We start from the raw sequence: 22,000 nt of genomic DNA on the forward strand, positions 1-22,000 counted from the left end.
TCCAAATATTTCCCTATAGACATAGAACAGAAGTCAGTAACTAAGATATCTTTCTTCTTTTTTCTCTTGCAGTATATACTTTTAATCTCATCGGTTCTGCTACAAACAAATAACTTGATTAAGAATAAATATTTTGATATTTATTATCTACCTATCAAGCAGGTTGATAAATATATAATTGTGATTATATCAGTTATTTGTTTCTCATAACACAGAACTGTTTGTTTCTTTTCTTTCTGGCTAGCGGCTCCGAAGGAAGTTTTCTAACAGTCTCTACAAAGGCACCAGGAATTTCTAAACAAATAGCTGGCTTTTTTACTAGAAATAGAACCAAATTATATGGAAAGTCTTATGCCACAGTCATTCCACTTATTTTTTAAAATAAATAGTCCTATTTTCTAAGCCTCATTAAAAAAAAAAAATCAATCTGAAGCACTGCAGACTGGATTCAGTCTTCATTAATTGCTTCCACACACTGCTGCTCCCTGGATTCACAAATTTGTCTTGTCAGCACCAAATCTAGAATATTTCTTCTTAGCCAGGCCTGTTGCTTCCCTTTCCATTTCCCAGCGTCCAGCCTCAACACCAGCTATCAGCCACACAGTAAGAAGGCTGGTTCTTTCACTATTTCTGAACACACAAGTGGGAAATTCATACTCTTCTTTGAAAAAGGATAACTCTATGGGAAGCAAATTTAATGCAGGACATTAAGTAAACTGATGCTGTCATTAGTGGAAATGTCAAGTTCATTATAGCAGATGTTTCAGCTGAAGATTGCTACACATTAAAAGCTCAAAACAAATGTGCAGAGCATTCACCATTTGATTTAGTGTGTCTGTTCCCAAGCTTACACAATTGAGCCAGAAGTGGCTATGGGTATCATTGCTTTGTCTGCAGCAGGAGCAGGATTCTGGTTGGACATTCCTGAAACATGTCCTGCACACAGCCTGACAAGTACTTGGACTTGTAAGATCTTGGTGAAGTACAGAAGCCACAGCTGATGCAGATAGAGGCTGAAAAGAGCTCTAGTAAGGCAAGAGTAAGGAACCTCTTGCAACTGTATTGCACAAGTTACAGAAACACCTTCATTTGGAGGGATCAGGTGATGTGATTCTTGTGAATTGTATTGCTTTCTACAAGCTTTACAGTTGTGGAATGGACCTGCCTTTGTTGTCTTCACACAGAGAACAGCAGGTGAAGCCAATTATCAGTGATATCTGAGGCTCTTGTAATTGTCTACCCTAGACATACTTTCCTGCCTTTCAGGCCTGAAGTAACTCACTAGAATAATAAATGGAAACAGTAATTTAAAAAATACAAAGGACAGACTGCGTCCTAAAAAAATGAAATTTAAAAATATTCACATGTGTTTTGAAAAACTTCTTCTAAACTTCTTTCCTAACAGTATAATTCAGTTTTTCAATAGCAGTCTTAGTTTGATTTATAGGAACTTACAAACTGCAGCTGACTCTTCTAAAAGCACCAACAGTTTGAAAGAGAAGAATAAAATAAAAACTCCAAACCTCTAGATGAACATAAGGAACCCACATTTCATGATCCCATTCAGTCTTGCATAGGCCATGGTATATGGGAGCCCAAAATATACTGCTTCAGAGAGAAAAAGATTTCATTATTGCCTTATTCCCATGACTTAGATGCAAGGTTCTTTTTTGTCCTTAAAAAGCCCTTCCTCTGCCCTTCCTGGAACAGGCCAGCCAGAAAACACTTCAGACAGTGATCAAACAGAAAAAATGTTTTCTCTCAAAGTTACATATATGAACAAGTGAATTAGGACTCTGCACATGACAATGCAACAAACATTTATACAGAAAATGTAACTCAGCATCAAATAGGTGTTTTTGCTGAAAAAGGCTGAAGTAAGAAGTACCAGAGGTCCAAGGAAAGGTAAGGGAAAGAAGTTGTAATACATAAACTTGGAGACTAGAGTTAAAGCAACAGTTCAAAAGCAATCTGCACCTAAAAAAAAAAAAAAAAACACAAAACCAAAAACAAAAAAAAACCCCGAAACAAAAACTATCCTTAGCAATTTAATTTAACGTATCATTCCAGCTGACTGAAAAGGTCTGTAAAGTCTTGCAATTATTCTTGCAAAGGTCTGAACATGGACTTGGCTCTTATGAGACCAGCCTCACTCATGGAATCTTAAAATATAACTCCATGTTCTTGCAGATCCACTTGCAGTACCCTAACTGTTCGCAAGTGACAGGTGAATACACTCGCTACAGGAATTTCTTGCTATCTAAAGCTTCGCTGTTGTCAAATGTATACTTAATTGTTTCTGTTCTGCTAAGTCCATTACATTGTCCACAACACAGTATCACTAAAAATTTACTCCAATTGATGATTTTGTTTCATGCAACAGTCCAATAAAAAATAACTATTTTACTAGTATAAGAATGTCTCAAAATTAATCCATCCAGAGTGGAGTCAAGGATTTGATGCGCAAAATTCAGTTCTGGGAGAGTAAGAAATCATTGCTGGAGTATCTTTTTATGCATTTACATCACCATGAAAATAGAAACAATATAATCTTACTCTCATAACTGAAAACAAATTCTCAATTGGACAGCTTTCATCAAGCCAGCACATATATTAAAATATCTTATTGATGAAAATAAGAATACTGCATAAACAAACCTTTTTTTTCCTGAACTACTCTAAGATTTCATACTTTATAACTGTATGAATAGATACTTCTCACATTAAAAAAAAAAATTCCCAGTTCCTTTTCTTCTGCTAAGAGATGACCTGCAAAGAATAAGCACTTAGGACTGCACTGAGTTTTTTTTTTTTATTTCTGATAGAGATGGATTCCCCTGGAAGCTACTCAAGATCCATTGATACTTTTTTTTCCAATTGGAGAGAGTCCTTTTGACCCGTTCATTCTTTCCCTGGAAACACAACTGATTTGCTTTGAATGCTGAAATTAGTCACCATAATAATAAAACATAATTTAGAATATTAAATACTTTGATGCTGTTCATTTGAATGAAAAAACACTCCATGAGAATAATAGACTCCATAATTTCAAGCTCTTCTTTCTTAAAGAAATCCACAATAAAACCCTACTAAGTTAAATGTGAAATTCAAACATGAAAAGAATTGTGTTACCTTTAAGGTGAAATGGTTTAGGGTCACACTTTTTTCTGAACTGAGAAAAAAAATAAAGGAGGGTTGGTTTATCACTTACAGTGTGTGTGTGAATTTATTTATTTTTATTTACTCTGTACATACTTTCCTTTAACCTTGCAGGTTAAACCTTTTTTATAACCTTGCTGGATCTGCCCTCTGTGTTCAGTTTTCGCTGAAATAAAAGGACAGGGTATGCTGCAACCTTTCTCTGCTTTGCACTTCCTTGAGTGTAAAGATCCCAGTACCAGCTCTGCAGCTCTAGGGAAAATGCTTCTCTGAAAAAAATAATCCCCCTTCTGCTAAAACACTACACAAAGAGGCATGGTAGCCACAAACAGAACAATCTTTGTAGCTTTACAGCTATTTTTTAGAACACTTAGACAGGAAACTGTCACCTATGGGTAAAGCACTTCTTGAATTAGAAATGTGAACAGAAGTCTTCCAGAAGGGATTCTGTCAATGAATGAAAAGAGAGCTTTTATGGTACCTTAAATAACATCTTAGGAAAACAAACTGGTAGTTAATTTCCGAGCTTAAGTGAAATTCAAATAACACTCCGGGGCTCTAAAAGAGGTTGTAATAGAGACCCAGTGCTGAAAAACAAAACAGGGAAGGCAGCAGGGCGGGAAGTATTTGAAAGATCACTCAGGATCAAAGGCTTTCTCCTCCCATCCTGCTGGAGACTGTGACCATAGATTCAAACAGCTGGTACGTTAACAATGTAAGGACTAGATTAACGTGCCACAGCAGAACTGAGTCTTTTATTACCAGGGCAGAGAAGAAATGCAAGATGAGCCTCCAAAGAAATCCTTAATGGATTTTAGCCGTAAAAAAGAACAAATTCTCCATGTATATAAGGTATCTAGATAGAGCTGGAAAATTGCCAGCCTACTTTCCAGATTTTTCCAATTTGAGTTATTCTGTGTGTTGCATTTGTGTGAAACAGTGTTAATAACATAGAGATGTTTTTGTTATTGCTGAGCAGGGCTTACACAGAACCTACCTGTTCCCTGCCTCTTTCCAAGAATCTCATGAGAACCTGCTTCACCGGAATGTCCTTGTATGAGTATCTCCTATAAACAGGTGTTCCAGGAGAACAGGGCCTCATCACACGAACTGGCTACTTGGAAGTCAATCACCATCACTCCAAATGTCCCACACTTCCTCCTTCTTCTCCCCCCTTGCTTTACTGAGCATGATGCCATATGGTTGGGAATATCCCTTTGGTCAGTTTGGGTCACCCATCCTGGCCATGTCTCCTCCCAACCTCCCATGCACCCCCAACTTTCTAATCAGTGTGGTGGAAAAGCAGAGAAGGCCTTGGCTCTGTACAAGCCCTGCTCAGCAATAACAAAAGAATCTCAATGTTATGAACTCCATGTTTGGCACAAATCCAAAACACACGACAATTCAAACTGGAATAATTTGGAAAGTAGGCAATTTTCCAGTGGCTGTTTCTTCATCTGCTCTTTCTGAAGCTGAAGTTTATCCATTGGCAGCATTCCTGGACCTCATAACTGTAGTGCATCAGGTACAGGACACAGCTGCCTTTATCCTCTCACCTAACATCCATACCCAGCTGGTGGCTGTAGACATCATTAAGTTGTTTGTTCATTGAGAGTGTCCTAAGTACCCTGGAAAAAGCAGGATGCTGCTCCATGCTCTCAACATATGAAGATGCCAAGTGACATCCACTGCATATTGGAGTCACACTGTAAACAAGGAGTGCTAGTCCTTGAAATCAGCAAGACACCTAAGTGTGTGCCAGCCTGAGTGATAGCGCAGGGCTTCTGAACTGGAGAGTTCTGTGTGTAACGCCAGAATCTAGCATGATAGGGAAACTCATTATGATAATAACCAGCTATATCATCAAAAGATGTTTAGCTTAAAATATATTTGGAAGTTGTAAATGCTTTGCATAATAGCATTTTTGCATGCATTAGAATATGTTTTAGTGGGAAACGCTAAGGAACACATTTCTATTCCCTGACATTTGCTAATAATGAAGAAATAATTGATACTAATCAGTGTTAATGCCTGCTACTAGAAATCACAGACTAAATAACCACATTATGCCATGCAAACAATAGCCAACACCATTACAGAAAGACATTTAGCACTTAAACTAAAAAAATCACGTGTGCTTTCTAATGATTGTCTAATGAGGGATAGTTTATGATGAATCAAAAAAAGTAAGCAATTTCATAATTACATGACATAAACACATTCATTGTGACATGGTAAAACTGGTAAAATATTTGGCAGACATCTACAAACTGCAGGGAGCAGAACAGTGAGGGCATAAGAACAGCAAGATGATTGACCAGGTTAAAGGGGGAAGAGAGATGACAGAGAACGAACCCATCTGCCAAGGCAAGCCTGGGGAATGAGGGCCCACAAAAAACAGGCAACATGAGTTCCAGAGTTCTCAGTGCAGGAATTTTTAAGAGCAAACTCTGTTTAAGTGGGTTAAAGAGTCTCCAGTATCGTTACAATAAATCATCTCCATCTATATTTAACTCTTGCATTTACTTATCTACTTAAAAGAACAAGAGCACTTGTAAGTTTACTAAAATTTTTACTCATGTTTTATCTTGCTGGGCCTGGGGATTGAAGTCAGAAGAATATTTATTTTTATTGCTGTCTTTCCTCTATTGATTGAAAAGAGAATAAGCTCTGAAGAGACGTTATTTAGGAAGTTAGACTTTAATACTGGATAAAGAAAATGCTTTTTATTAAATATAAAAAACAATTCTTCATTAATTTTTAACTAAAGGGCAAATTTTAAGAGTGATCACTATATGCCCCAGAAGTGTCTGGTGTAAGCAGATAGCTACTATGACCCTCTCAAGAAATGTTGCAGCATTGGATTTTTTTATTATTATTATTTTTTTCCTCCTGGATTTAACAAATAAAAAGATTGAATGGGACCACAGGAAGGAGCATGAATTTCAATTATCTTCCATCCTCCACATCACTTAAATTCAAGGCTTAGTTTGGTCTTTCCCCCAGATCCTGAGCTTTGGTAGCTTGCTCTAAGATTCATGTTTTGATAATACTGCCTGAGAGTCTCTCTATTCAGGAAAAAAAAAATCTAACAAATATGCTAATAGCAAGTCAAGTTCCCACGTGATTTATTTAAATTAAGGTGTTCTATTTATCCTTCAACCATCTCAAAAGTGAGACAAGCAAACATAACAATACCTCATTATAATGGAAGAGGACTATCCATGTAGCATGTGGCAACAGTAGGTGTGCCATCTATTAAATTCCAATGACTTTCAATCATATCCAAATATAAATTAATATCTAAGTGTATATTTCTTTTTCTGAAATACTTAACAGCCCAAGTATGGCAGCAGAATTTTAAAAATATGACATTTTTTTCTTTCTGCAGAAAAATACCCAATGGAAAAAATGCCAGATGTGTTCAGTGACTGTGAGATATTTATAAAAAAAAACCTGAATATTTTCAGAAAGAATAAACAGGACTTTTCAACTGTTTTCAAGAAGACATTTCAATATTTTGACATGAAGGTCCCTTTTATCTAACCTGAAGAGAAATAACGAAGTTTTCACAAGGAATGACACCTTTATCTGAAAAGATAACGTCCAGATAAAACCTATTGTATGTATTCTACAACAGAACATAATGTTACTATAGCTGTTGCAGTTATCCTGATGATCTAATAGGCCCTTCAAAGTCTTCCTAAAGTCTGTATGTTCTTCATATTTCCTCTTGTCTATGAATTGAGAAAAAAAAGCCCAACACAGACAGGAGTAAAATAAATAGTGCAAATCATGTAGGTATTCTACCAAGATGAAGTGAGACAATATTTGTTTGAAATTAATAAGTTCAATGAACAAATAACTAAGTGAACAGTAATACATCATATGCTGAAAATCAAGATAGAAAGTAGTATGAGCAACTGAAGAGTGTCTTTGCATGGAGAGTGGTTGGATTATGAAACTAGTGGCTGAGGCCAGCAATTTAGCTGATGTTCATTAGTTTAAGAAATAATTAGCAACAAACATGCAGCAACAAATTATATATTTGTTTGTTTGAAACACAGGCATACCAATCTCATTTATATTTCATAAATTTTTCTATTTTCTGAACTAGTCTTTTCCCAGCATTTACCAAGTCTCGGTTGTTATGCATTAGAAATTTGTAGCAAAACATGCTAAAACAGTAATAGCCTGTAATACCCTGAAATTGGCTAAAATGATACTTTTTACATCCAGAAAATGTCAATTAATTGGAGTCTTAATTGGGAAAAAAAAGGATGTTTCAAGACACATTTTTGCCACCTCAATTCTATTTAAAGCTATTTAAAATTCATTAAATTAATTTTTTTTTAATTTTATGATTGTACTTAGGAGATAAAATATACTACTGTCAGATATTACCTCACATTGCAAGAAAACCATGATACCAGAAAAAAATGGGGTGAATTGGGGTATGCTTTGACGTTTCTTCCCTCTGAACACCTAGCAAAAATTATCTCCATAAGATATATCTATTAGAGGTTCTGAGGCTTCCCAGAGCACAGAAAGGAGATGCCAGCATGACATGATGACTTTCTGCTGCTTTTTTGGTATGACAGAAGCATGAGCTGCCTCATGTCTCAGGTGTTAAGCACTCTTAATTCCAGATATTCCTAAATAATTCTCTGCCTGAATACACTTCTTTTGAACAATTGCTCTTTTTTGTTAAAACTATATTTCAAAGAAATATTTGAGGAACTGTAGCTGTTCCCAGATTAAATCCATGTTACTTATGCCTGGAAAATACAGAGATTGTGTTCATTTGGTGCTCAGTTACATGGCAAACCCTAGAAAAAACAGGGCATTATACTGTACAGCTTGATTCCATGTCTTCTCCTCTTGAAAACTGTTAGCAATTGAAAACCAGCATAAAATGAAAGGATGAGGAAATGATTGCTTCCAGTTTAAAGCAATGCAACTCCTACCTAATGGCTTCAGGTTTTTTCTATTCATCTAAAATTTGAACACCATTAGTTCCTGAAGCATGAAAAGAACTTGAAACAACTAGGTTTTCTATTATCAGAACTTGCAATATATATAAAGCCTTAAGAACCAGAATATTTAATGAATAATAATAATAGGAAATGTCCTACTTGAACCACATGTTTCACCATTTTGGAAAGCATTTTATCAACGCTGATACAGATCTCCAAATTATTCAAAATCTGAAAAATACATATGGGATGCAGTTAAGATATATACTTACTGTGAATAAAGCCACCAGTAAATATTAATAACTTGCAATGAAAGTTCCCTCCTAAATCTTCCAAACACCTTCAAGGGGGCAAATGAAACAGTGGCTAACTTTCTACTGGGAGCTAGAATGACTAGAAAGTCATATGTGTACATGTGTATATATATACACACACTGTATATTCAACGCATGCAGACTACACAGAACACAAATTCTGCTTACAATTATGAAACTTGATGCATTTTCTTAAAATCCAAACCACAAATGACCTACACACTAAAAAGCTTATAAAATTATATATATTGACTGGACACACATATACATAACTCTGAAAGCATGGCATCCTCCAAAGGAAACTATAAAAGGGCAACCACATTGAATAGTTATATGAAACTGTAACCAATCTGCAGATGTAATGAAATCATTATAATACAAGACTATGTCACTGTATTTTTCTGCATCACTTTGTAATAAGAGTTTTCTTATTGTACAAGTAACAAACTCATGGTTATTCATCTGTGGAAATCTTCTATGTTCATGGGTTACGGCAGACAGGAAATACAGAATAGAGTTAAGTAGAATCAGTTACAAACTATGACAGTTCAAATGTAATTTTGAATTCTAAAACTAACAAACATTGGGATTTCTTTTTTCCTTGGGTTGGATTTTTTAAAACCACTTTCAAGCAATCACAGAATTGTTAGAGTTGGAAGGAAGCTTTGGGAATCTAGTCCACTGCCACTGCCAAAGCAGGGTCACCTTATGGGCATCCTAATGTATGTGTTCATTAACATATGCCTTTGCATTCCAGTTCTGCTGTTTCCAAACCAACAGCTGAAAATTAACTGGGAGCAAGCACGCTTTATGTATTATCCAGCCACATATTGCATAACAAAATGCACATCTTCCCAGTGAACTGAAAGGAACACTGCTCTAGGCAGGAGGGAAAAATGTAGCATCACAGTTCCACACTCAGTTCAAAATGCAAACATTCCTTTAAGTTCAGCATTTGACCTTTCTTACCTAAAAGCGAATAAATTGAAGAAGATGTAAAGCACAGAACTAACAAAAACATCAAAGCCCAGAAGTTTAAATGGAAGTTTGATAGAAAGGATTGCAAATCTGAATCATACATTTTCAGCCCCAGGATAGGAGGAAAGTCCACAAAAAACTGGTCTGTGAGACCTCAGATCATCAACTCTGCAATGGAGAAAATCTTGACTACAGCAAACTCAATTGAAAACAACAAAACAACAAACAAAAAGTTTGAATAATAAGTGAATAAAGCAGGGTGTGTAAAAAGAGTACTTCTTACACAGCCAGTATACTGTGACTACGCAAGAAGAACTGGAAAGGACTTCTCACACAGTCTACAAAGGAGTAGACTTAAATTCAAGAGCAGCAATATTGCTAGGTCGCACTGTAAGTCACTCGGACTCTTAGCACCAGGTTGTAGCACCTCTTTCAGCTCAAAATCAGCAATCAACATTCCAGAATGAGTGGCTGCAAATTAATTAACACAGTCAAATTAATAAAATCAAATCACATGGATATAAATTACTAATACAATGGAAAATGGTCAAAAAATTAGTATGAAAACATTTCTATCAGAAATGTAAGTGAATGTCACAACTTTTTTCTGACCTTTGCAGGAAGCTTCCATAGCCAAATAACTCATGTTGTCTTTAACGTTTTCCTCAATAAAATGGAAGCAGCCTTCATCAAAACAACATAAAGTTACAGAACTATGAGGATTACTGAGTTATAAGGGCATTAAAAAGCATATTTCAGCCTCCTTCCTGTAGTGTAATGAAGTCAGGACATGACACACAACTCTTCAGCAACAGGACCTCTCATGCTGTCTACAGTATAGATCTTTTAAGAAGGCATTGGCATGCTGACAATTTCAAAAGGGACCAAACAAACCTACCACAAAAAGATTTCAACGTAGGCAATGGCAAAGTAAGCCCCCAAAGCAAATCTCATCCTTCTCTCACTTTAGGAAAGGTTATTTCCCTCTCATAAACTCTTGTTTTTTCTGGACTCTAATGCAACTTCTCTTATGTAAGTAGCACTAAAACCCCTGGTGTTGACAAATAGCCTCCAGTAAAGTGTAACTTTAAAACGGCAGGTAGTGGCCTAACTAGTGAGCTGGTATGCATTCTGCAGGGCTGTTACTGTTCTCTGCTACTAGAAAAATTCAATTTTTAGTTTTTAGTCTAAATACACAATACATCACACTAAATTACATTACAGTGGAAATAGTAGTCTCCAACGCAGTGAAACAACAGAACATATGGAAGTTTCCATAAATGTGAACAAAATTAACTTTCTCTCTGGTTCTATATTTCATTTATTTATTGATTGCATTTTTTTTCAATATTTTCTATAGCCCACTGGGGCCTTGCAAAGCCAATCCTTCTTTTTCATAGGAAAATAACATTTCTGAGAGATTTGAATTATGTCAGGAGATAAGTAATTCAAAGATTGCTTTATGACTGACACATATACACCCAGAGATGCAAGGAGATTAAATCCTGTGGCTACTTGAGGCATGAACCCATTCTGTGTCAATCTTTCTCCATGTGTTTCTGGAGACTGACACTGAGCATTGCTCACGAGTCAGAAATGCATCAATCCTTCAGAGAAACAGGAGAGAGAGCTTTCATTTGCATTCACTTAAATAGATGAGATCAGCAATGAATTCCATCGGAAATGAACACTTCTGGGGATGCTGCTTTTATTACCTCTGCAGTGATAAAGGATGGCATTTACAGAATGGTCCTCTGAAAAGCAAGTGCACAAATCATTGCAAGTGTATAGTGTAGGCACTAATACTGTTATGTGCTACTGCATCCAGTTTCTCCGCTCTTCTGAAACCAGAACTCGTAGCTCTAATTCATAATAGGGCTAAATGCTTACTTGGCTGAATAGTGCTTATGGCCAACATTTCTGGTCGAAAATATATCCCACCAAATCAACAGCTACCAGTTCAACCTCCCCAATCTTGTTTCCTGTAATGTATTTAGAATTGCACGCACTTCAGCACTACACAGTTCTTCGGTTTCCTTGATGGATTATAGGATAACAATTCCTAGTATCTGCCTTCAATAAAAAATGGCAATAAATATTAAGTATGCTGAGCAAGTGTAATATTTTGTTTCAACTTATTGTAAGTAATGCATTCACTGCATAGCCAAGTCAGGTGAATGAGCTGAACTATTTCCTAAATTGGTTTCTTAGACAATAGAACCTGCATGAATTACTGCTCTTCAATTTGGATTTTTATTTTAATTTCTTTTAAAGTGTACTGAATAAATTTCTAGTCTTTTTAATTTTTAAAAATATTACAGTTTTGCAAGGGAAAAGCCTTCAATCACATCTGTTGATAAGCTTAAAGAATCACTTGATTCTGATGTCCCACTAAATGGGCCTGTCATATAAGGTTGATTTCTGTAATGTAATCACACCTCTTTTAAGACTGATAACATGTTCATCTCTACTGTTTTAGGTGTCGGACCTTAAATGCACTTCTTTATATCCCCCACAAATAGCCTTACAGTGCAAATAATGTTAACACATTGAAAATTTACAATTTGGTTTTGTTTTGCTTTAGAAATGGGCTTACCAGTGGCTGCTGTCAATTCATATATTTTTGCAATTCAATTCCTTGGGTTTCCATGCTTTTGCTGTCATCTATGGTATATCTCACCCTTCATCTTTATCTCTTGCTTTCTTGCCTGGTAGGACAAATTCTAATACTTCATGAGCCCTGCCATATAATATTTTTTTTGTTCGGCTGCTCATCTAATCACCACCACATTTAGTAAATATCATATAAATAAGCATAATCTTCCTTTTCAAACCATCCAGGTCTACCCAAAACCTTTTAATCTGAAATTCATACAATTTTTTCAGACTTCTGATACTCAGCATGGCATATATTTGTTCATGTATCCTTTCTTCCCCTTGTTACTGTGCTGTACTGTTGTATCACTTCTTTACTTCATTTGTCATAGTACAAAAAAAAAAAAAAAAATATTTTCAGAAAACTATCAGAAGTTTCCACTATTACTTAGTGACCAGAAACAAAAATTACACTGATATTATAAACCTAAACATCTTAGTACATTCAGAAGAAAAGCACTGCCGTTTTCACTATTTATAAAGAAGAAAGGACATTTTCATAAAGAATGTTTCCAATGATATATATTCAGCTGGTCACTTTAACTTATTTATTGCCATTTATGGTCTTAGAGACATTTTTGCTATAAGATTCCAAAAGTAGAAATATTAACATGCTTTAAAATGGGATTTTTTTCTTCCTTTTCTGAAGCTCTGACACTTTAAATTAGATGTGCTTAAATTGTAGCAATAAACACACTGCTGCAAGATAAATAGTAAACAAAGACCCCAAATTACCATCTAGGGTAATGAAAGTAAGGCAGGAAAAAAGGTTATATGGTATTTGTTAAAGAGGCGAGCAGCTACTATTTTCTTTCCTTAAACATACTTGCATACATTTATTTGTTTTGTACACACAATTTGCTGCATACCATGAAAGATACAAATGAATAAATTGCTACATTAAAGATGGCAAGGTAGTACAGTAAAAATATTTTATAGGATAATTTGGGATGAGCTGCAAAAGAAGCAAATCATGAAGTCAGAGCTCTGGTATATCACGCATACCAAATATATGACAATAAAACTTTTATATGCTTCCATCGTACTGTTTTATGTCAAATAGTTAATAGGGAAAAACTGTATTAGAAATGTTTTTGCAGTTTAAAGATGTTTCACTATTCGTATCTTTTTTTGTATTAATTCTACCATAAAACTAGAAACTGGGTTTTTTTAATGTCTCTGCATGAGAAGTTTAACCTCATCAATCAGAATCTGCAACATTTACACACCTTTTCAAAATTACCTAAAATAAGGTGATGACCCTTTATACATCATCACACATAGATATCTTGGTTTCATACAAGGAGATCAGGAAACAAGGAGGTTACCAGATGATACAGAAGCATATCACTCAATAAAAGACAGAAACCATGGGTAGAAGGAAATTTCCACTCATTGGCAGATAGAGTAGATCCTCAAAGCAACTTTGTTTTGCCATCCTCTCCCCATTATTTCTTAGGCTGGGTAAGAAAGGACAAAGTTTCCAAAGCTGGTTTAAGGGGCAACAGATGTTGGGTGGGAACAGGATTTCAAAGTCCTGGAATTGATTGGGAAAAGCAGAAATGGAAGCAGGAAAGGTGGCTTGAACTGTGGGAAACTAATAATAAGAAAAGCAATACAAGTGAAGAACACACTGATCAATTCATTCTGGAACAGTACTGAAAACTGGACTCCACAGGAATGGGAATTACACCCTTAACCTCTATGGATGGAAAGTATATCATTTCAAATTAGCTGAGATGCTTCCCCAGGACAGTAAGGATTTTGTGAGTTTGTAAGAGAAAAAGAGAGAGAGAAGAAGAGGGAGGTAATAAGTGAGAGGGAAAATGAGAGAGAGAGAAAATGAAAGGGAGAATGCTGGTTCATGGAAAATCCAAGGAGCCAATGTTTTACCAGAAAAAAATGAAATAAGAACCTGGTCTGTATATGAGGAAAATGATTCATTTGAGGAACAGGTATACTTTTATTTCTTTATTTAGTCTAAATGAGGAGACCAAATTGCATTGTTCTACTGTATCCCTTATTACTGATTTTTTTAAAACACTTTCATTTCTTCAACAGGTTTTTAGACTGCATAAGAATGCTTCTAGGAATTATAAATGCATTGAGTGTTGCTCCAAGGATACATAAGGAATTACATACATACTTTTGCTTCAATAACTCCTAAAATAATTTAATTTTTTTCTTTGAGCCTGTACTGGTGTTATTTTCTTTAGGATGACCAATTTTATTTATTGTCATGCGGCCTTTGCAACACTTCTTTTTTTTTTCACTTTTTCTCCCATTACACATAAAAGCCATGCCTCAGGAATAATTCTGCATCCCATAGAGTATGAAGGTTCATCCGTGATGAAAACTGTAACCAGATACGACGCATTCCAGTTCCCCTCCAACATTTTCAACTACAATTAATGAAAAAGCTTGAAAAAGAAAATAGGGAAACCCAGAATGGTTTATTAAATAGCTGTGTGACCTTGATAGTTAAAAATATAAATATATTACAGATGACATTTCAGAGAATCAGAGCTGTAAAGATTTAAATAAGTAGAATGAAACCAAAAGTAAAGAAATAATGGCAAGAAACTACATCCCATCTTTCTGTTGAGAAGGTATATTTGGTATGCTACCTGCTATTAAAAGAAATTTCTAACACTTTTCATTCTTCCTTTACAATTTGAGACAACATTTTCAATATTGAAAAAGACTTCACAGATACTATGTCCCAATTTCCCATTTCTTAATCCAGTAATTTCACTATATCAAGTGTTAATCAAATCCTAATTTTCCTTCTTTTTTGAGACAATTCAAATATTTGCAAATTATTGTTCTATTTCAGTTATGAATTATAAATTACATAGTCTCTATCAATACTTTCTTATTAATGCAGTCTAGTAGAAGGATTAATACCATGTTTTTTCTTTTAGGGAAAGGAAGGAAGAAGGTAGAAAATATCCCTACTATCCTGACCTTCTGCTTATTCAACTACAGTGTTTGGTAATGATGTTCTGTATGCTAAACATTTTTTCACCAAACCAATTTAGAAAGGTGATGAATGAAAGATGTAGGCTGACCTTTCTTTTACAGTCATGATTTAGAGACTCATAAAAGTTATTATTCATTGCTACCACTTTAACAACTACAGCTTTTCAAGTTTTTGCTCACACATTTTCTCTCCCACAATCTAAAGATGGATCCAAATGATAAAATAGACAGCATTGTAAACATATGAATTGAGTTATACTCAGGACAAGAGGAAAATATTCAACAAGTGTCTGCCTAATGCAAGTATGTAGGTGGAAAACAAAAAGCACATCTAATATTGGGGCAATTTTCAATATAATTTTATTCTGAAATGCTATATATGTCCTGAAAAGAACTAGAGTTCTGCCAGAGGAGTTTCTTATCAGCATACTGTATTTCATGCAAACAGTATTGCAGTTTCTCTATCAGACCCACACAAAGCAACTGCTCTTTCAAAAATTGATTTTGCAAATTTCACGTAATGGCCTCAATACAGTGAATTTTAACTGCCTAAGAGAAAGAAGTTTAGGTAAAGTTCATCTGTTGCCTGAACACGTTTGCACATAAAAGAAAAAAAATAACAACAACCATCCATGGAATAAAAAAATAATTCAATAGATTCACAACTTACTGAAACTGTCAGCAAAGAGGGAAACAAAATAAACTCACATTTAGAAATTCGGAAATTAATCTAAAAGAGCAGCACACATCATGCAGAAATATTATGAGTCAGTAAGGCTTCTATAAGAACACTGGCACCAGTACCCTTATTTCAGGAAACCTTGAACCAGACTCAGCAGAGAATTCATCTAGGTACCAAAACCAAGACACATCTAGAAATTAGGACCATATTTGTACTGAGTGCACACTGAAGAAATTTTGCAAAGAAAATCCTGTCATAGTTTAATCAATCATCAGCAGGCCAATGAAAACACATTAAGAAATATCAGAAGAATCAAGAAGGACCCAGAAAATTTCAAGGCCATATTAGAATTTGTAGCCTCCATCACAAATGGCCCATTCACTTTTTGAAATTTTCTAGCTATTTGAAGATAATTTACCCTTCATTTAGATGAAGGCAAATATTTCTTCTAGTCTTTCATTTCCAGGAAAAACTTAACATAAAAAGAATAGAACAAAAGTGCATTTAAAAGAAGAATGGAAATGTGTTTCTGAGCTTGAAGGTCTCATTTATAAATGCATTTAGCTCTTGATCTGCAAGAACACTTAATAAGCAATGTATCCTCTTTTTTCATTTTACACAAATTTACAGGAAGATCTTTCCACTATTCTTCCTTACTCATGACAACCATCTGAAAGATTTCCTGGTTTTGGGTCTATATTAATTGATTGCTTCTAATCATTCCAAAGTGAATTGTAATCAGCACAGAGTTCTTCAACCTTCTTTGGAATGCTGAAATTCCAAAAATACTTTGGAAAGTAACAATATGGAAAATCTGGAGACCCGAGCTAGCCCTGAATTAATAACACAGTGGTTATTAATATGGTTCTATGGTACTTTCCACTTGCATTGTGAATGTGTAATACCAGGAGGCCAAACACAAGTCTTGGAAACATTTATTTAACACATCTCTGTTGTCAATGTGAGTGCAGCTATCACAGGAATGAGTGAGCAGTATGCCATCCTGTCATTTAGCCAAGTCCACATTACCTGGCAACACAGACATAGCATCTCTAGAGTTCCTTGATATTATAATATACCTAAGCATAGCTCAGCTAGCTTTTCCTGTTTTGAAGAAGTACAATACGCATATCTTCCAGCTTTACCAAAAAAACCCCACCCACAGATCAATCAAATATTGACCAAAAATACTGCTTTAAACATGCAAACACATAAAATGATTTTTTTCTCTTTGAATTTCACATATGATGATTGATTCTGTCAGTATGTCTATGGGCTATTCTCTACAAACAGCATTTCAGCATGCAAATGTTGGTTAAACAGTATTCTGTAACCCACAAAACTGCTGAGTATCAAAGTTGTTTCTGTGAGTGATTTGGTATCCTATATATAACAGTGTAGCACAAGGCAGTAACTACATCAAAAGACCCAATCTAATATTACCATTCAGTACTTTGTAATTAAACATGGGGCGGGGGTTCCTGGTTAGAGACACATTTTGCACTGTCTCACTTGGTTTCTTCTTTGAACCCTCAGTAAAATGAAACAAGACAATATAAGAACTGCTAGAAGCTCTGTCGCACTGGGTTGTGCTTCTAGAGCAAGAAAGTTGCCATACATTTATGTACACAAGGTCCTTTTCAGATGAAATGCAATATTCCATTATTCAAGTACCTGCTCCTGGTAAAAGACAGCACCATTTCTCCCCTATGACTTCTCTTTTCCGTCCTCTGCATAGACGATCATCTAAGTTGCTACTGCAGTTGTGCCATTCCTTTTTATTCATTTGCAGTTATGTTTATGAACTCACAGTATTTAACAATAACTTCTAGTTGTACTTCTTTGTTTCTTGAATGTATATATAAATTATTTTAGGCAAACACCTACATGGATGGATGCAGTCAAAGACAAATTCACTTGAAACCTATGCTCCAAGCCTCAAGCCTATGCCGCGGTCAAATGCAAGCTAACACTGACTCAGAAGCTGTCTCAGGGGAGCACAGCTGTTAGCACAAAGCTAACAAGTCCTGCTACTTAGCACATGCTTAGCCTTTTTCTGTTTCAAAGAACAGTATTTTCTAGCTTTACCTTATAGAGGAAACACTGTCAAAAAGAAATGGTACAGAATTGGAAAACAAGACTTAATTCTATCCCTGTTTTGCAACTGACTGAAGACAAGCTAAGTTACTGATTCCCATCACATCAGTTGTCTGCTCTATTCATTTACACTATAAGCTCTGCAAGGCAGGGAATCACTCCTGCAAACTGTTTGCAAAGAGCTCCTTCATACATGGGGGTCTGAGCTCTCCAAGAAAGAGTAAGTCTGTACTAATATCATACTACTGCTATTATCAGTAGTAAGTTTCAAATTGCTTGCATTGAGCAAAATTGTTTGTCAATACATACTACAGACTCTAGTATCAGAAGCTTTGCTAACTAATTTTGCCATTCTCTGAGGCAATGACAATACTATAAGCAGTTGCCCCCTGTTAGAACACTTCAAGGTCCCTGATAAGCAGCTACCTCCTGTTTATTTTGTTGGTGACTCTGCTATGGTTCTGTTCTTCTTTCCATCTTAGGATTGCTACAGGAAGATCTTTCCACTATTCTTCCATACCGATGGCAACCTTTTAAAAGAATTCCTATTTTTGGGTCTGCATTAATTATTTTTTTCTACTCATTCCAAAGTGAACTGTAATCAGCAGGGAGTTCATCATTCTTAAGTGACATGGTTTGCTAGACTTTTAGGAATCAGCTTATTGCTCTAATTCCTTCTTATGAGATTCAAATTTGCAGGTCTCATTCTTCATCTGGTCATTACCAATCCTTGCTTACCATGGCTCTAATTTCACTTGTCCCTTAGTCACTAGCTTAGATACTGATCTCCCCTGTGCACAGTGGAATCAGTGTTTAATCTTCCTTTCTTTTTTCAAGGACAAAACACTTATCGGTGGTACCAAATTAAATGTCTCCACACACATTTCACTTCTATCCCTCCTATAGTTTTTTACTATTGCTGTTGATATCAAATTACTTATTTAAGATCTCGACTTGGCACTTTCTTTCTTATAATAATTTCTCTTTAACATCTGTCCATTACAGCTTCATTTATTTTTTACAAGTCTCAGATACCAGGAAAGATTTTTCCTTCTCTCCAAACAGGAAAACAAACACAGCTTTCGAATTCTCAGTTATGTTTTGTATTGGCCGCCTGAGATTGGAAGGTAGCTGTCAAGACAAATCTAGTTGTTCTGTGAGCTGTGAAACCAATAAAGTTTGCTGTCCTGGAGTATTTCCTATATCCCTGCCCCATACTCCTGCAATTACTGCAGTTTTTCTCATGTCCTCTGTAATCTCGTTATCTGTAATACCATCAGTTCTTTTTCCTGACCCCTAGATTCTTCTGCAATACTTGGGGCAAATAAGTTCAAAAGTAATTTACGAAAAACAGATGGACAAAATGGCTTTACCAGAAAATCTATGTTGTTATAAAATGAAATAACTTTAAAGCATCAGCTGAGTAGAATTTTTATTGTTTTGCATCCAAATCTACAGATCTAGAAAACAAGTGTTAATTAATTTACTTATATGTTATGTTAATTCTGAAACTACAGATGCAATATAAATGCCAGCAGTTAGTATTTCACTACCACCCAAGTTTTTATTTGCTTCTGCAAAAAAACCCGGACAGCTTACCACAGGAACACAAATACGTCAAATACTCAACTCTTCTTGTGTTGAGAAATTTCCAAGATAAATAAATATACACAATTAAAAGTGAGAATAAAAAGGAATGAAGCAGCAAAGTAGAATGCATTCAAATATGAAGAATAAAAGTGTAGTTGATACACACTGCTGATATTAATCATTGCAATATTTAAGACACCTAAACACAGAAGTATGAATTGTGCTATTTGAAACAGGTTTTGAATTTCCTATCTGATTTAGAAATAAAGACCTAAAACAATGAATCTGTATACATGTCTGACTAGACATGATAATTATGACAAAGTAGGGAAATTACATCATCAAGAGGTCTATATATCCAGAACACAATTTTTAATTTACCCTGGCAACAGACTGTATGTTGTAGCCAACAACAAACTTGGTTGCAAGTGTCAAACTGGGCTGAAAATCTGTGTTTCATGCTGACACAAAATGGCAGTAATAACAACACCTGGAGATTGCCAGGAAAAAGCAAAGTGGTTCAGAAGCTTCTGACAGAACAACACAGACACTCCAACCTAGCCACTGGCAACTCACAATTTCTACAATTCACATGACTGTTTTTTATTCTTACACTTCTATATATATGTTTTCACATGTATGTGGAGCACACTGAGCATGCATCAACACTATTCACAACTGATGCACTGGAGACTGACAGCAATTCACATTTCTACACCTTCCTTTGTGTGCTGGAACTCTCTAAAGCCCTTTGAAAAGCAACATATACCATACCCAAGGAAAAAACAGTGACAGGTCATCAATACAGTAGTGACTTTCTGTACTCAGGCTTAGAAGCCATTCTGAGTACAACAATATGTCTGAAATACAAATACAAATTTATCTGAATAGTTCTGCATGTGAGGGATCTTTTATGCAATCACCTGCACTACTACAGGTTGTATCTGCAGCTCTTGGGTACCACTGTAGAAGGATGGCAATTTCATTAAATCAGTATTTGCCTGCTGCTGAAGGGCCAGTAGGTTTACCCAAGCTTCCCATTTGTCTTAAATGTGGGATCTTATGCTAAACCCTGGTTATTGGAGTGAACTGCCAAATGCAGAGACAAGATAAACAAAAGTATTTATAAAGCAACTGCAGCTGCACTGGTAGCAGTAGCAAATAGTTGATAGATAGGAAATTTAAATAGTTAAAAGATAGATAGTTGAACCTATCTTTCAGTGGTTCTTACTGCTCACTAGAGATGAACAACTCTCTGCATTTATTGAAGAGAACGGTTTGCTAACTCAGGAGCTAAAATTCAGATACCTACTTATAGCTGCTCTTCTGTACTCCCTGCTCCTCTTTTAGTTTCACACATTAATGAGTTCAATGGTTTGGAGAACACTTGTGTGGGCTTTCTGATCTGGAACCACCCCTCCAGCATCACACACCTGTGCAGGCGCAGCAGCACATGGCGCAGTAGCAGCCGTGTAGCTATATCCTCCAGGGGTCACAATTGGGTTACAAATTCTATAAAATGTGATGACTGTGCAGCCTGATTCAGAGCAATTTATTCACATCCTTCTTCATTAAGATTCAAATGGAATAAGTAAGATAGAAATTGAACAGATACAGAAATTGTGCATGGCTTGCTTCTGTAGTCAGTAAACATTTATTCACTAGGCACAGCTCTCTCTCGTGCTCTCTCTCTCGTATTCTCTCCCTTTCCCTACCCTTCCAGCTTGCTGTTTTAATGCATAATTAAGAAGGTCAGAATTAATGAAGCAGTGTGGAGTAAAGTTCAAGGAATCCCCAGGCACTATTTATTTTATTAGATCTCAGCCATGAACATCAGATTGGCAGCATTAGAGGCAGAGGCAGTGTAGCTGGCAGCAGTCCAGGCAAGAAGCTACCAAGGGATTCTTACCTGCAGTGTCAAGTCATTGCTGAGCTCCCTCCCTGCAAAAATCACCCGCAGCTGGTCAGCTGGAACTCCCTGTCGCTGGGCAACTGCCTCCTTCAGCTGGAGGATGCTGGAATCCGAACCAACCTCCACGGGGAAGCCGTGGCTGGAGTTGAATCTGACAAACACTGAAAAAGAGCAAAAGATATTTTTAAGCGAGGATTTCTCATGACATGTTTATACTAGAATGATGGCAAGAGGCTTACTCTTCAATTACAGGAAGCATTTACTATTTTCAGAGAAAAGCTATTAATACTCCAGTGTGGTATTTTTAACCCCCTCAGGGCATAGTTAGTGACCAATACATAAAACCCATGTGTTTCCCCTTGGCAGTATTAGAAATGACATAGAGAATTTAGAATCAAAAGAAACCCAGCTAGGCAGTTGTCAAAGTAGTTGCTGCCTGGCACAATAGATTTTAAGTTCAGTCCTAACCTTCACAGCACAGGGCACATGCACTTTCTGTGCCCCTTGTGCACTTCCCCAACACATATAACAAATAAATGCAGGAAACTGAAATATAATCTGGAATCAAAATGCATTAAATTAAACAAGGGAAAACAATTCCTTGTTACAAGGTAATGCACAGTCATACAGACAGGTTTCCCACACATATAATTCT

General features: G+C 35.9%; 1 protein-coding gene across 2 annotated transcripts in view; it reads right to left on the bottom strand.

Annotated features, from left to right (window-relative positions):
* Positions 1-22,000, bottom strand: part of PRKN (parkin RBR E3 ubiquitin protein ligase) — a 702,734-nt gene that overhangs the window by 551,032 nt on the left and 129,702 nt on the right. For both annotated transcript variants that reach the window (XM_033056630.1, XM_033056631.2), the window contains exon 2: positions 21,343-21,506. In XM_033056630.1, coding sequence (XP_032912521.1) covers positions 21,343-21,506 — 164 coding nt within the window. The remainder of the gene's footprint in view (positions 1-21,342; positions 21,507-22,000) is intronic.

This window comes from Catharus ustulatus, chromosome 3 (genome assembly GCF_009819885.2).
Source record: "Catharus ustulatus isolate bCatUst1 chromosome 3, bCatUst1.pri.v2, whole genome shotgun sequence".
Taxonomy (NCBI): domain Eukaryota; kingdom Metazoa; phylum Chordata; class Aves; order Passeriformes; family Turdidae; genus Catharus; species Catharus ustulatus.